This window comes from Pholcus phalangioides, unplaced genomic scaffold (genome assembly GCF_987345545.1).
Source record: "Pholcus phalangioides strain wild (caught in Gottingen) unplaced genomic scaffold, Ppha-v1.0 ptg000009l_1, whole genome shotgun sequence".
Classification (NCBI taxonomy): domain Eukaryota; kingdom Metazoa; phylum Arthropoda; class Arachnida; order Araneae; family Pholcidae; genus Pholcus; species Pholcus phalangioides.
This window is the reverse complement of record NW_028301602.1, coordinates 506,072-523,456: the sequence shown is the minus strand read 5'-3', so window position 1 is coordinate 523,456 and position 17,385 is coordinate 506,072. Positions and strand designations below refer to the sequence as shown.

The 17,385-nt window shown below is 35.5% G+C and overlaps 1 protein-coding gene across 1 annotated transcript in view; it reads left to right on the top strand.

The window, feature by feature from the left end:
- Ndg (Nidogen) overlaps window positions 1–17,385 on the top strand; it is a 52,927-nt gene that overhangs the window by 14,195 nt on the left and 21,347 nt on the right. The window contains exons 3-9 of the mRNA XM_089236991.1: window positions 2,105–2,246; window positions 10,801–11,009; window positions 13,169–13,434; window positions 13,954–14,187; window positions 14,557–14,757; window positions 16,085–16,294; window positions 16,394–16,540. Coding sequence (XP_089093117.1) covers window positions 2,105–2,246; window positions 10,801–11,009; window positions 13,169–13,434; window positions 13,954–14,187; window positions 14,557–14,757; window positions 16,085–16,294; window positions 16,394–16,540 — 1,409 coding nt within the window. The remainder of the gene's footprint in view (window positions 1–2,104; window positions 2,247–10,800; window positions 11,010–13,168; window positions 13,435–13,953; window positions 14,188–14,556; window positions 14,758–16,084; window positions 16,295–16,393; window positions 16,541–17,385) is intronic.

The window sequence follows — 17,385 nt, the reverse complement described above, 5'->3', positions numbered from 1 at the left end:
CAACTCTTTTTTTTTTTTTCCCATCTTCCTTTCGCTACTGCGATTGTAATCGAAGGTGACATTTCAGAATTATCCATAGGGCATCCACACATGCTTTCATAGGTGGAGATAGACTTGGAAGTCTGGGGGGGGGGGGGGCGCACGATGAAGATGATGTCAATTCATATATACATTATATCAGTCAACACCACCTTTGACGTTGGGGGGTCCCCATGCCCTCCCTTATCTCTGCCCATGCATGCTTTATATTCACAGAATTGAATGGACAGAGTACACTGATATTATCCAATTAATAAAAAAATCACAAAAATGAAAAATTAATTCCGCAGGGTTTGAAGTCATTGACAAGCCTTAGTCCAACAGAAGCAGTTTAACATTGTAAAAACATTTAAAAAAAATTAAAAAAATTGGCGCTGAAACACAACTGCGAGCAAGTGACATTACACAAAGTTAAATAATACAATAATGCAGAAAACATTTCACCCAGTCGGTACCATATTTACATGTGAATATAAAAATGAAGCATAAAAGAGGGGAATGTTGTACAATTGCTACAGCTATAACCGTAGATCTCATTTCGCTTTTATTTTGTGTTGACGGACCCATGAATATTGAAGCATTTTTTATAATGACACCATTATTAGTATTATTTCACTAAGCGGGTTTAAAACCCTAATAGATAGGAAGCCCAGACTGGCGTAGTGGTAATGTGCTCTTCTACCAATGTGAAGGTTGTTGTCAGGTTCCAGGTTCAATCATGGGAAAGACTAACACAGTATTTTTCCTAACCAGCTTGATGTGACCACTGATAGATTTCGCCATTAATTCCAACCAAATTCATTAACAGTGGTAAATTACCTATAGGGGTGTGACAAGAGTTTCTGTGTGGTGAAGTATTTGGAGCAGGCAAGTTCAGAGAAAATTAACAAACATTATCGAGGCACCACATTTGATGACTTTCTCAATGGTAAGTATCTAAAGTGCATGCCACCCGTGTGAAAAATAAAAAAAATTAAAAATTGTCCCATGCTAGAGCCCTGTCAGTACCACCCTTGGGGGAAAGTCAGGGTTTCTTTCACAGGTCTTCCCGTTGTCAAGAAAAAAACAACAAATAGGTGATGACAGGAATGAATGCAATGGGGAAAAAAAGAAAAATGTAAATTTGTCACCAAAATTGTTGGCAAAACCTGCCCGAAACATTGCCACCAGCAAAAGCCAAAAATTTCTATCCAAACTTTTCTCAAACCAGCCCACTTTGGCAGGAAAACCATCAATCTGACAACTTTGGCACGAATGTCAGCTGATTTCCCGTTAAAAAGTCTAGAGACAGAGAGCAATAGGCCTACAATGGTACAAATATTCAATCATCATGCTTAACTCACAATATGAAATGCAGATTGTAGTACTAAAAATTCACACATACTATATATACATTCAGACTGTTAGGTGCACAACTCAATCGGTAGTAAATTGCCTTGGTGATAGACCAGAGTTGTGTGTGCTTGGTTTGAAAGAAAGAAAGCGTTAATTGTCATGATGTTGAAATTGTTTTAGCTTGAAACATTTTTATGGTAAAACCTGTTAACTTGGATACCTCCCAACATTGGAGCAAACTTTATTTTATAAATTGTTTTTTCGGGTTCGAAGACCGTCGTCCGTTTGAGTTAGTTCTCAACGTTTCCCCAACACTAGTGGTTGGCATCATCAGGAGAATTGATAAACTGGATCAAAGTCAAGTTTTCCGGAGTCTCAGGTTGTATTTATGCACATAAGTGGCTTGAACTACACTATTGTTTTGCGATTGGTCAGTTGTTATGCTGGTAGAACCTGATTGGCCGAGAGATGTGGAGTTATCAGATAACTTATGTGCATAAATACAACCTGAGACTCCGGAAAACTTGACTTTGATCCAGTTTATCAATTCTCCTGATGATGCCAACCACTAGTGTTGGGGAAACGTTGAGAACTAACTCAAACGGACGACGGTCTTCGAACCCGAAAAAACAATTTTTATCAAATGATGGCCGCGAAAACCTTATCAACTATAAACTTTATTTTGTTATTAATATTATAATTAATGTATGAAATATTTTCCGAATCCCAGAGAAACACAGTCTCAAGAGCTATTGGACAGAGCAACAAGGGATATACGAAACCATTTTTCAAATGCTGGATCTTTCTTAGCTCGAAGCCTTTTCATTGTTACTTATGATGGTGTTGGTCACTATGATAGATCCACTGGAAGAGTAAGTAATAGTTCTCTGTATTGTATATGCTTATTTATTTGGAACTTTGAAAACAGGGACAGTACTATCTTCTAATACTTATTCTCATCCCATCTGAATTATAAGAATTGGTTCATAAGAAGGACTTTAAAAGTAATCCGAAAAACATTACTAGGGAATGATTCTTAATCCTTAAAGTCACGTGACTTAAAAGAGGGAAAAATTAAAGAAATTGCTTTCCAGTCAGGGAAAAGCAATTTTTTCCTTTGTTCGATTGACTGCTGACCAATCAACATAATGCTTGGGACATACAACTCTACTACTACATATTTACTAAATTTTTGTTCACCAATGGTGGCAATGCAAATTCGTTTTTAATGCGCATGCATCATTTATTTTTCATATTCTGAAACGGTGTTGGCAGGACTATTGGTTTGATATTTCATTTTCCCTTTTTTCAATGGGGAAGATGGGAAATGGAAGGAGTACACGAAGAGTTATTTTTAAAATTAAATATATATTTCACCCTGTAAATATTATTTGTGAGGATATTTCAGCATGATAAATAATTTACCGAAGTTCTCTAAGCCATACTTCAGTTCGTAAAGAACTGCTGAATGCACATCGGAGTAAAAAATGTATTGTTTTCCCCAATGACTCTGAGTAGTTTCATGGACTTGGGTAATTATTACTATTTTGCTTCATTAATTTTTTATACATAATATAATTACACTCATTGCCATAAAAATTTGCGCACCAAGAAATAATTGTGGGATCGAAACGAAAGTTGGCCTGAAGGTACATGTTGGGCAGATATGCAAATGATTAGAAATGCAGCGTGATTGCGCATTGCGTAATGCCACTAGAGGGCGTTGAACTTTGTTCTCCTTAGAGTATAAAACAGGTAAGCAGAGCTTGCTGGAGTGTATTTAATCATTTGCAAAGGAAATGCTGAGGTAGACATGCCATTACGCCGCCGTCGAAGACCATATGAGCAGTTGTCAGAGTTCGATAGGGGAAGAATCATCGGGATGATGGACGCTGGGTGGTTAGCTCGTCAACTAGGCCGTTCTGGTTTTACTGTGAGGAGGTGTTAGGACCAGTGGACAGAAGAGACGTCATTTACACGGCGACCAGGTTCAGGATGCCCTCGACAGACCAGTCATCGAGAAGACCGTCACATCATCCGAAACGCACGTGTAGAGCCAACTGCCTCATTGGCCGCTATCCAGACACAGGCAGCAGCTTCACTACGGGCCCCTGTGTCTTCCCGAACCATCGCAAGGCGCCTGGCTGAAGGACATCTGGTATCGTGGCACCCATTACGTGTGCTGCCAATGACACCCACCCACCAACGAATTCGTTTGGAGTGGTGTCGAGCACAACGGGATTGGACTGCAACGGAATGGAACCAGGTCGTCTTCAGCGACGAATCAAGATTCAACTTGAGCAGTGATGACAATCGTGTTCATGTGTGGAGGCCCTGTGGTGAACACTTCAATCCTGCCTTCGCTTCACAGCGACACACTGCTCCCACAGCTGGTGTCATGGTATGGGGTGCCATTGCTTACGATACACGGTCACCCCTAATATTGATCCATGGCACAATGTCAGCCCAGCGGTACGTCCATAGCATCCTTCAGCCACATGTGTTGCCACTCATAGTAGGGCTCCCAGGAGCCATTTTTCAACAAGACAATGCTAGGCCACACACAGCAAGGATGTCACAAGACTGCCTCCGCCACATTACCACCCTTCCCTGGCCTGCTCTATCCCCAGATTTGTCACCAATCGAGCATATCTGGGATCATTTGGGATGGCAAGTTGGATACCTTACGAGGTTGGTCGAACTAGAGGCGCATTTACAGCAACTGTGGAACGAGATGTCTCAGGACATCATACGGAACTTGTATGCCTCAATGCCCGCTCGTATCGCATCGTGCATTCGCGCTAGAGGGGGCCCAACAGAGTACTAAAACTTCTGTTCATCTGTACTTTTTTCTGCAATAAATGATCCTTTTTCTTTGATTTTCTAATCACTTACTTATATCAACGTAGTACTTACATGTGTAAAATTTCGTTTCATTTTGACGACTTCTTCTGGGTGCTCAAATTTTTATGGCAATGAGTGTATATCATCAAGTAATGTGCAGGGAAATATTGATATAACTATACTCTTTGGACCAAAGAAAAATATCCTTGTAGACGGATTATTGTTATATCAAGCAGTTTAATATTAGAGTATAAGTATTTCCAAACAAGATGAAAAAATATTGTTGTAGAGGTATATATCATTATATTGAGTGTTGTTGTATAGCAAGGTTTCACTGTATGCTATATTTGGTAATGAGTAGATTTCGAATTGAGTCCAATCAATTGCAAACGGCAGACAAAAGTGCATTATTTTCTTTCAAGGAAAAACACTACTTAAGTCATCATAGTAAATTTCAAAGTCAAAAAAAAAAAAATTGTGAAAAATTTCTTACTAAACTGGTGCTATTGCGAGTAAAAAATGCTATCATCCGATGCTGAAGGAGTAGATCCTCCTTATCTGTATCTTCCTTTGAATATTCCGAGAAAAACAATGCTTGTTTTTGGATAAGAATACTGATAATACCAAAATTTCCTGTTTATCCTTATATTGTCATAATTGGCATGGATACTGATTGGATTCCTGATAAATAGTGCCACCCATTCAGTGCATTTATTAAGATGGATTGGAAGATATAACCAATGAATTATTGGACAAAGCTGGAATAAATTGTTATTTATTGGAAGTCACTCTGTGGACATCCAGCACAGATTTTGGAGAAAGCAGATAGGTATCATTTGTAAAGAAGGATTTTAAGTTTGTTTGCCATCAATTAAACTGCACAAAACCTGACCATAAGCAGGGTTGTAAAAAACCCGGGTTTTTAAAAGAAAAAAAACCAGTGTTTTGGTTTTTTGGGTAGAAAACCCGGATTTTTTGGGCAAAATGGGGAAAATTGAATTTTCTTTTTCCACAACCACAAAATATCTAATTTAAACATGTGCACATCTTACACACACATTATGCCTAAATATATATTTTTAGTGCATGTTAAACTATGTATTTGATTAATAAAATTGGGAATAATAAAATAAGAGAATAATTGTTCAGTTACAGCCCAGGCGAGATTTTTGGGCAAAATAGAAGGAAAATTTAATTTTCTTTTTCCACAACTTCAAAATATGTAACCTAAACATGTATGTACAACAGGGTGGGTTGAAAAAAAATGAAGTTTCATTTTCAAATTGCTATAGTGCAGAAAAGTTGCCTCTTTTAATAAGAAGAAAAACAACAAAAAATTTTAAGATCAGTTGATATCTTCCGGTCGCGCACACTACTTGAAGATTATGAAAATTGACAAAATTGAACATTTTTCTTAATTTTTTAATGTTACTTAAAATTTGACGATCGGCATGCAGAAGTTTGTTATGTTTATTTTATTTTTCAATAAAGTAAAATAAATTAAAACATCATTGATATTTCAATGTTTATCGGTTGAGCAATGTGTTCCAAAAACTGGAATTGACCACATTTTTGCAAGTTTCATTGTGCAAAAGTTAGACTTTAAACGTGAACACTTGGAAAAGAAACAATAGGAGAAACTGTAAACCAGTAAATCCTAGTCACACAATTTTGGTAACTATAATGTGAATTACATACACTCTCCTACTTTGGATGGTTGATTGGATATAGTGTAGGTGGAACTCGATGTGCAGCCACCTCTTCATGGTAAATTCTGGGTCATTTTGTTTGTTCTGACAAAGCATGCAAAGAGCTGCACAATGAAACTTGCAAAAATTTGGTCAATTCCAGTTTTTTGAACACATTGTGCGACCGATAAACATTGAAACATCAATGATGTTTTAATTTATTTTACTTTATTGAACCATAAAATAAGCATAAGAAACTTTTGCACATCGATCATCAAATTTTAAGTAATATTAAACAAATTTAAGAAAAATGTTCAATTTTGTGAATTTTCATAAACTTCAAGTACGATGCATGACTGGAAAATGTCAATAGATTTTAAATTTTTTTACGTCATTTTTCTTTTTATTAAAAGAAGCTACTTTTCCACACTATAGCAATTTGCAAATAAAATATTTTTTTTCGATCCACCCTAATGCACATCCTTTACGTGTAAGCCTACATCTTATATTATGTCTAAATATACATTTTTGGTGAATGTTAAACTATGTATTTGATCAATAAAATTGACCATGATTATAAGTAAGGGAATAATTGTTCACACACAAACACACCCACTTCTCTGTAATTATATCTGAACCTTGAGTTGTATGCAGAACTGCAGCAAGAAAATTGTTTGTGGTAAAATAAATGAATTTGGAGATAATGAAAATTCTGAGAAATCAGAATGGTGCCTGAATTTTTTTTTTCTCCAAATTTTTCAGACCCCGCAGAAAATGTAACCAAAAGTGTCCAGATAAGTCAAAAATAAAACCTTTCAGCTATGTAACCCGAACCACAGTTTTTTTTTATAATCGAACCCAAACTTTCAGGAGCTAAAAAATCTCATGCTTCTCTTTTTCTTAAATTGCTCACTGTTAAAGAATATCCCTACTTCATTAAATTAAATTCTGAAATATTTTTAAAGGAGCAGTGATAATTAAAAAATTATCTGGCTAAGAGGAGGAGATAAGTCATTCTGAGGATTCCTTACTCTGGAGGTGTTTTCCACTTGTCCAAATTAACCATTTTTGGGAACTTGAAACTACAGAATAACTTGAATTATCATTAAACATAAATGTCAATAGCATTATTATATATTAATATCACTTTATACAAGAAACCTGTCATGTATAGCAACAGACCTACAGAATGCCTTCATCTGGCTGACGATTTTAACAGGCAAATTTTCTGGGTCTGGTTTGTATTATCAGCATCTTGAAAATTCAAGCTAAGGCTTATTTTCTGCTTAGGTGTTATTTTCACATAAGAAAAACTATACTTTTTATTCTGTTTCAATTGAAGATGTTCGTTGCCAATGTTCAATTCAAGAATCCCACAGTTATTTTTTTTTCATTATTAGATAATGTTATTTTTGTCTCTTGATATTTCTGTTATGAAGTCTGATGTACCTGTATAAAACTTATAAAAAAGTATTGCAAAAACATGTAAATATTTTTTGAATGAAAATTCAGTTTACATACATTGGTTTACTTCTTCACAGATGCTTCGATTTATTTATACAAGGATTTGTGTGTGTGTGTGAAAAATTATTGTGTATTATAAATAAATTTCTGTAGGTATGCTTATCACATATATCAGGTATATTTCTTAACCTAAGGTCCATGGTTACAATTTTCTGTTTGCGATTTCTTGTAAAATATTTTAATATGTGGATCTTATACCTAAATGCTTACATAAAAGGTAGAAGAATTATAAAAAAGGGTGTTTGTGATTCCAAGAAATTATTTATTATCACATTTTTGTTCCTAAAAAATCATTAAAAAATATTTCAAAACATACATATTCTAAACATTGCACTATGCAGCAATTTTTGGAATACATAAACTAAGCTCAAACTAAAATTTTAATCTGAAAGTAACGCATTTTCTTCGAAAACAAACAATATTCCCTAAAAAAACCTATTTTCCCCAAAAAAACCCAGCCCGGGGGGGAAAATGGGTATCTACCCGGGGAGCAAATTTGACAACTCTGACCATAAGTGATCCAGCATGTGGTGAATTTTCCCCATTGTGTTTTCACATGGTGTAAAAATACTGAAGATGTTTTTGTTTGCATGACAATTATTGTTCTCACTTATATTCAACTGAAGTTTTTTTCAAGCATCTGGCCTATAAAATTAATTCATGGACAGTGTGTGTTTTTTCTTTTCAAGATTTTGGATGTGCATTTGAAAGCCTTCAACGAGTTCTTCTAGCAAACACAGTGAAATCTGTCTAAGACAAACACTGTATGAGACGGAAGCCTGTATTAAATGGAATCAAAATATAATTCCATGGCTAATTAGTGCTCTGATTTGTACCTTTATATAATGGAAATCTCTTCTAAAACAGAGTGTTACTCCAGTCTGTTGATGCTCCATTTTATGTTAGTACCACTGTACATGCTGGCTTTTTAGATAACTGAATTGTTCAATTCTTTCGCACCATTGCATATATACCTCCTAGACCAGCCATCTTCAATCCATTTTGCCCAAGGTGAAGCATTCATATGTCAAACTTGTCATTAGGGTGCTCTTTTTTTGATGATGGGTACAGACAGTACTCGTTACTACTAGAAAAAGGTCGAAGACCTCTGTCCTAGACCAAAACTTGATGAATCCCAGGTGCCAGGTCACCATGGGGACTAGAAAATTGGTATTGGTGCCTAAAATTTTCTAAGTGTGGTTGCTGAATTGGAGTCTGAAAAGGACACAATATTTTCTTATTTCATTACATTACATGTTTTAACAGGGGAAGAAGTTATAAAGTCCCAGAAAAATAGTTTAAAAAACCTTATCTATATATAGGACTGTTTTTTTCTAAAGCAAAATTCATGCTTGGCTCCTAAGAAATTTGATTGGGCCTGAATATTTTTATTTATTTTTTGATTTGTCAAGCTTTGTTCTAGACCAGTGATTCCCAACATGGTCGTTAACGTCCCCTGGGGAGCGATGGAATGTTCCAGGGGGTGGTAGAAGCTACGGGTATAACATAGGATCCTATGGGTTAGATTGCGTTGGAGGCGTTGGGAGAAAAAATTTCTGAAGAAGGGGGTGATGGGACAAAAAAGGTTAGGAAACTGTCCTAGACCATCATGATAATTTGACTCAAATGGATTTCATTTCATCATGTATATATATATATATTATTTTCTGTGTGTGTGTGTGTGTCTGTTCTCTACACAAATCTGCAATTTTAGATCTATCGTTGCCAAATTTTACATATAGGCCTATACCAAATGGGACCCAACTTGAACGATAGGCTACTTTAAAATTTCATCAGAGCAGGGCAAATGCCCCGAATGGGCAAAAAACTATCTGGCAACAATGGTTTTTGGGCCTCAACAATCACTTTTGGAACATTTACTTTGGTCATCATGGTTCGCTAGCAATGCGTTTCAGATGTGCATATGCCTTTACAATGGTTTGTCACCTCTTCATTGCTGCACGTATATGCATAACAGTTTATGCCTTTATAATGGTTTGCCACTTTTTTCAATCCTCCCTGAGAGCTTTTTGAATAGACACCATCATCAGCATCACTTTGAGGCAAAGGATGATCCCCAAAGAAATCAGTGTTAAAATTGCCAATTTTACTGTAGAAATATAGAAATTTAGTGGGGTTTTCTGACACATCAATAATTTAAAAAATTGTATTGAGTTCTTGATTTTTTAAATATGGAGTTCGTTTCGGATACCAAGCCCAGAAAATTAAATATGAAGTAATTAGCTGGACCTACTTTTGAGTTGGATATCCATGCAATAACATTGATTTCAAACTTATTTATATCCTCCCAATCATGAAAATTAATGTCTCTGTATTGTCTTTTAATATTTAACTGCATCAATTCATATAGTTTAGGATGTTTTAAAATTAATTATGGACCCGTAAAGTACATCAAAGAAATTCCACAACTTCAACTAAGCATTTTTGGAAGCTGAAATAGGCGGATGCATAACTTGAAGTTCAAGGGGGGGGGGGGGGAAATTGAAATACCTAGCACCCCTCTTGAAAAGGAAAAAATATTCATTTCTGTGTTTTTATTAATCTAGATTTCTTTCTTTCATGAGTGGCACAGGAAGTCCTCATATTGGTTACCTTAAACACTGTTTGTCTGTTTCTCAAAGAAAAAAGGGAGATATCATGTGATCCAAAAAAGTGTTATTGAAGAAAACCCGGGCAGTGCCTGATATTATACCTAGTTCCTTATATTTACCTATACAAGTTTCATCATAATCATCAACCATTTTCAATCCACTGCTGAATGCAGGTCACCTCTAAATTTTTCCATTTTGCTCTGTCCGATGCTTTAGCTATCCAGTTCACTCCAGCCACTTTCCTGATCTCGTCCATTCATCTTGCATGGGGACACCTTCTTGGGTGTTTAACACCACGGGGGTACCAATCTAAAATACTTGTGGTCCATCTGTTGTCCCATCTTCTTGAAATATCTCCAGTCCATTTCCATTTTAAACGTTTAATTCTTTTCATGATATCTTATACTTTTGCGTGGCTTCTTAAGGTATACAATATCCTTATGACCTGTACAAACAGAGTTTATATTTATTTTTAAAGGGTTTTTAGTCGTAATCTTCCATGCTGGCCATGGTAATGTATACAATATCCTTTATCGTATACCTCACCATGACCAGCGTCGAGGATTACAGCCAAAAACCCTCTAAAAATAAATATGAACTCTGGTTATACAGGTTTACTGCATTATATCTTTGCGTTTGGCAGGGTATTCAACTTTATAGTTTTATTTTGTGTTTCTCTAAATATCATCTGAGTGCATCATCTGTTATGAAATATGTTCATATCATCATAATGTTCTGTGATGAATTTAATCCTGCAGGTGAATACTTTTCAAGTAGTCCTTGTCACTGATGGCGAAAGCTCATATGCCTACTTTCTGTATCCTGAAAATGGAGTACAGTGGATCAGGAGCGATGGCAAGAATCCAAATTTACCAGATGCCAGAGCGCAGGCTGGATTCATGCCTGGTGACGGAAGGCTGTATACATTGCGAGGATCTGGCACCGAGCAAGCAAGAAACTTTGACAGGTGATCTTATTTCTCACATACCCATTATCGATTTTAAACATTGGTATCTTCTCATACTGGAATAACCTACAAATCTTTGATATATGTAAGAATGTTTAAATTACATTACTTGTAGAAAACATCAGTTTGAAAATTATTTTGTGTAAAAAAAAAATAATTTTTCTAGCCCATCACAGTGTTGGTACAGTATTATTTAAATTCCCGACATTGAAAGTGCATCTGCAATAAGGTGAAAAAATAATTTTCAAGTCAAATATTTATGCAAAGCTGATTCATTATGTAATGAATTTTTCTGTGAAACAAAATTGACTAGAACGCTCACATTTCCATTAATCTTCCTCATAGTTGAAAATATTATTTCTCACTGAAAGTATTTTTGATGGATGGAATGAAGCTGCATTTTGTAGGGAGTAAAATATGTAAATAATGTGCAGGTATTTTCTGGATCACCAAATCAAATTGAAGCAAATTTAATGTTTCAAAGAAATTAAATTTAATAATCTTAGATAATATGCAATACGAATACAAAATTAGAAATCAGAACAGGCAAATTGCCGAATAAGGTGGCTGGAAAAAAAGATAAAAATGTATACAGTAGACGCTCGTTATAATGACCCCATGTTGTAGCGACTATTCCATTACGATGACTGATAGGATAAGTCCCAAATGCTTTCATATAGAAAATATCCTATATGTACACCTTTTGATATAATGACCACCCAATACAATGCACATTTTCGACAGAATGAAGGGGGTTGTTACAATGAGCCTTGACTATAAAAATAAATAGTATTAGAAAAGCCCATAAAAATATGGTTGACATAGTGTAAATACAGCTACCCAATAGTAATAAGCTGAAAAAAGGTAACTAAAAAAACAACTCTGCCCATAGAATTATAGTTATTAATTTGAATATGGATAGCTTTTAGATTTGCAATAATGGCTAACATGTTTATATTTTTAATTGTGTTTTAATGTAGAGAAAACTATGAATTCTTAGCACTTCCGTAACTGCTTATTTTTTTTTGAAATCCTCATTGCTATTCTGAAAACTTAGAATATTGACTTTTTATCTCTTCTGCTAGAAAACACATTCATTACCATATTTCTTTACCCAATCAGCCTTTTGCACTTATCTTTTTAAAAACGCATTTGGAAGCTTGTATAGCGCATATATATATATATTGAAATACACAATTCATTCACAATCAACTTGAGCATTATCATATTACTTTCAAATGTCAATTAACTAAATTCCATTTTATACTATTCAGAATTGATTCTGTGCATAGAGCAGTCATTTTCTAACAAATGCAGTCGGCCCTCTGTATTTGCACATTTCATGATTGTGGTTTTTGTATTCGAGATCTTTTTCTCAGTTCTTTGGAAAACACTGCCAATTCTCATATTGAAACAAAATATAAACTAGTTAATGAAACTTAAAAAAAAAATCCTTTTAAAGGTTCTTTTTGTGCTTCTGAAAATTTTTCCACAAGACTGCTGTATAAATATTCCTGAAAGTGAAAAACTCGAAGAAAAATTTTAAATATTGACAACAGTTAGTTTCATTGCTGCAGTTCCCTGTTATTATTGTATCAATGAATCTACAATCAGATATTATCGAGAAAAAGAACTTGAAACGATATCCGCAATTGCTAAAGCTTCACCTGCTACTGTACTGCATATACTTCCGTATTTGCAGCGATCCTCAGAACGTAATTCCCCCCTCCCCACGAATAGGAGCAACGACTGTATATGCTTATAATAGTATCCATAGTTTTCAAACATTCTGTTTTGTCGTGTTTGAGGCTTGAATGAACACAGCATTGCAACTCAAAAAGTATGAATACTATTATAAAACTAGTGCTGTGTGTGAAAGCCTGCCTTCTCTTTTGAAAAATATATTTGTATAATGCAAGATAACAGTAATTAAGGAGAAGTTAAATTTTTCCTCGGCAAGGTGAGACAGATACACTGATTGATTCAAAACAAAGAATTGTCCATCCTCCTCCTGTTTGCTTGCGTAAAGGGATGGACGATCATTCTAATATGAATGAGAATAATGTAAGCTGCATAAAAGTGACTTTATTTGTGCTAATGGTAATGTTTATTTTTGAATTGTGTGCTTGTATTTGCTACAGTTTTATTTTTTTATGCAGAATGTCAAATGTCCAGACACCAGGTGTCTGGATGTTCTACCTTGGACGTTCTGGGATTGTTGAAGGCAATGTCCTACCCGCTGATCTGGAAACAGGTGGCCAAGAGTCGTTTGAGGCAGGAGGAACTTCATCACTGGGATCTTGTGCCACAACACTATTGCCTTGTCCACCTCAATCAACATGTGTCGATAAACCAGAACAAAGAGGTTTTTGTTGCGTTTGTCAAGAGCAATTCATGGGCAATGGAAGAAACTGTGTTGAGAAAAGTAAGTTAGAGCTTTAGCACCATTTTCAGTGCTATTCTATTGCTGTATTTCTTAGTTTTGTATCTCATTTGTTTGTTTTAAATTTTGTTAGGTTCTTGTAATTATCATATTCATACAAAATTGACACGTTTTTAAGAGAAATAAAATTTAATTGGTCGAATGGTCGTCTCTACAATGGAGAGCCGTCATCAGGACCTCGTGGTTAGAATTCACACAAATGAGTCGTGAAGGGGTGATGTTTATGTCTGGTCGTTTAGAGAATTTGCCTTTGTATTTGAATACTAGACATAAACATCACCCCTCCACGACTCATTTGTGTGAATTCTGACCACGAGGTCCTAATGATGGCTCTCCATTGTAGAGCCGAAACGTGTCGACCATTCGACCAACTAAATTTTATTTGTCTTAAAAACGTGTCAATTTTTGTATGAATTTAAACCAGGCAAAGTTCTAATTTTTGTAATAATTATCATATTGTTATTTTCATTATTTATATTCGAATGTGTCTTTTGCATTCAGATTCGACGCAGCGTATGAATGGTAAAGTTAATGGCATCATAAATGATGTCCAGATAGAAGATTCTGATTTGCATGCATACATAGTGACGAATGCAGGTAGAACGTACACAGCTGTGAGTCGTGTGCCTGTAACTATTGGAGCTGATTTACAGGTTCTGTCGCCTCTTGGTGCAGTTGTAGGTTGGCTGTTTGCTTTGCCTCAAAGTGGCGCTCAAAATGGATTCACCATCACAGGTATCAAATATTATATGTGGAAGAAATATATTAAGAGATCCATATGTTTTTTTCGTGCATAAAAGACAAACATCTCACTTAGAAAAACTAATCTTCCAAAATTTTATGTAATACTACACATTTTCTTTAAGAACCATGCTTATATGGACAATATATTAATTTATTTAATTATATTTTTGTTCACAGAAAGGTTCACACTTTTTTGGATAATACATTTTTGTTGGTAGAACATTTATTTCTTGTGTTTTTTGAAGGGAGAAAAGATATATAAAAATCATTATTAAATGCAAGGTTATGAATAAATCTTAATCATAAATGCAACTGTATATTGCTCATCTGCCATGACTAATATTTAAGCATTTTTTACAGGGGGGGCATTCAATAGAACAGTAGAAATGGACTTTCCTCAATCTGGAGACCATGTTTACATAGAGGAAACTTTCCTTGGTCCTGATGTGTTCAATTATATGAGGGTTGAAATGAAAGTCAGGGGCACAGTGCCATCTGTGCCATCGGGTATGAAAATTGAAATCGCAGACTATGAGGAGGAATTCACAAGAGTGTCACCAGGTTAGTAAGGGTTTATATTTTAAAACTATTGAATTTGATTTATTATGTTCGTACAACTATTAAATCAAAAACTCATCAGAAAAAAATTAGGCCCCTCCTTCATGCAAAATCTAACCTAATAGGCAATTACTATGTCTGCCCTTTGAATATCCATGCGATGGAGTTGTTTTTGCAGAATAATAATCAACATTGGTAAATGAGATCTTACTTTGACAATTCACCATGGTTCTTGCCAGGTTGCAGAAGCAATCGTACTCACTACACACACAATACCAAATTGCAATCTCTGTCTGTGAGAATGTTTTCATTATGCAATTTCCACATCTATTGGAAGATGAATGTATTTGTCTCCACTGCTGATTAATGAGCTTAATGGCACTGTGTAATGGGCTAGCAAACTGATTTATTTCACTGAAGCTGCATCCTTTTGATCCAGAAGCAATCAGTCTTTTTTTTTCAAGTCAAACATCCATTTGCAACTCACCTTGAACAGGTGCATAGGGCAAACTTTCACTTAAACTTCTTGTTTTGAATACTCTGGGCTACTATTACCTCAACACACGAAAACATGTTTGTGGTGGCTGAAGTTGGTTTTCTGTGGTTCCCAACTTCAAGGCGCAAATGCGAGCCGATCTCCCCGTTAAAAAGTCTCGCCACAGAGAGCAACAGTCCTACAACGATAAATCATTCAATCATAACACTTCACTCATAGTTTGAAAAACTTGTGGCAGATGGCAGCACTACACATAACAAGCATTACAGAGAAACAACAAAACTTCACGTCAGGTTTCACTACACGTACACGCACATTCCCGCATGTACCGATTCGTTGGGGGGTTCCGCGGGGAGGGGGGTTGTGGACGGAGTGCATGTGGGGTGTAGTAGTAGTAGGTAGGGCCTCCAAAAAATGGCTCGGGAATCCATGATGTTCTTAAGTCAGCCACCTCGTTGGGCAATTTGCCTGTTGTGGCGTTGTATTTGTATTTGTATTTGTATAAAATCCTGTCACAGTAATCAATTGATTTGCATATATACCTCAATTTGGTGAACTTTTGTAACCAAAAAGGTCTTTTTTGTTGTCCAAGTAATGTTATCTACCATTATACTGCTGTGCAAGCATGAATTATGTTTCACAAAGTATTAACAATTTATTACTTTTTTTAATGAACTATTGATGGTTATTTTATAAATAAAAAGTAGTCTTTCTGAATAGTTTATAGTGGTCAAAAGCATTCATCTCTAAATAATTTTCATAATGCCAGCATTATGCAATTTTATTAATCTCCATGACCCATTGTATATTAAACAAGCTATGATTTTATTCAAGGTGTCATTCGATCACGATCATCAAGATCATACCGGCTTGAAGGAAACAATTTGGAGGTACCTTTTACGATAGACCAAACAATAAATTACATTGAATGTGAGGAGCCTATCACAACAATGCGATTGAAAGTGGCGAGAAACTTCATTGTATATGATGCGCAGGAGCAGATTGTTCGATACGCGATGACTAACAAAGTTTCACCATTAACAGGTAAGTTATTATGACACATTCATTAGTCAAACTCTGATACTAGTCTATTTCTCAAAAGTGATTTGATTGTTTGTGACATATTTTCATTCTTTTTTGCAGTTGGTGATCCCTGCCAAGAAGGAAAAAATGTGTGTGGTCAGAACAGCCAATGTATTGTTGAAGGGGACTCTTTTAGGTGTGCTTGTGTTCAAGGCTACCAACAGTTTTATGAACAGGACTCAACCAGTGAACATCCCTCATGCATAGGTAGGGATAACGATAAAAAATAATCTGAAATAGATAAAAGAACTGCCTACAACTTTGGCCTGATTAAATTAGCAACTTACTTCCATTACCTCAAATGTTGTGTGGGTTGTTGGAAAATTCCATTCAGTGATCTTATAGGGGTTGTCCCAACCCTGTGTGGTCACAAGCACTACATCACCTGCGGCATTCGTCCTGGTCGAGACAATTATCAAATTAGTTTGCTAAAACTAATGCTATCTGAGATGGGAATGTCAATTTTTTTAGGACATATTTTTTATTTTATAGTGCATATTTACAGTTTTTTAAGGGCTTAAATACATTTTTTATAGAGCATTTTTTAGAAATTTTTAGGGCATAAAAATTCTAGTCATTAGTTAGACTAGGATTTCACTCATAGAAAAATTGATGGCAGAAGATGAAGAAGCCACTTGGCTAACAATTAGATAGCTGCACCCACTGTCAAGGGAGAAATAATTGCGTATGCTCCTATTGGTGCATATAAATGCCACTACTAAACCAAACATGCACATCATAAACATTCCTCTGTGGAATTTATAACAAATTGGCTCATGTCGCAATGTCATGCATGTGTTGTTGTGGTTGTGTATCTAACATGAACTATGTTTTTGAGGAATGCTTCTCATGTGTATGTGATAAAAAAATGCTGCCATTTGTCTTCTGTATTTGGAAACAGCAACACAACAGATTATTTTTACTATTCATATCATACATGAATTTTAAATGTTGTTGACCTGATTGTGTGCTCTCTGTGGGGAGACTTTCTCAAAGGCACAAAAAGGGTGGAGACCACCTTCATAAAATGAAGAGAGGTATAAATAATTGAA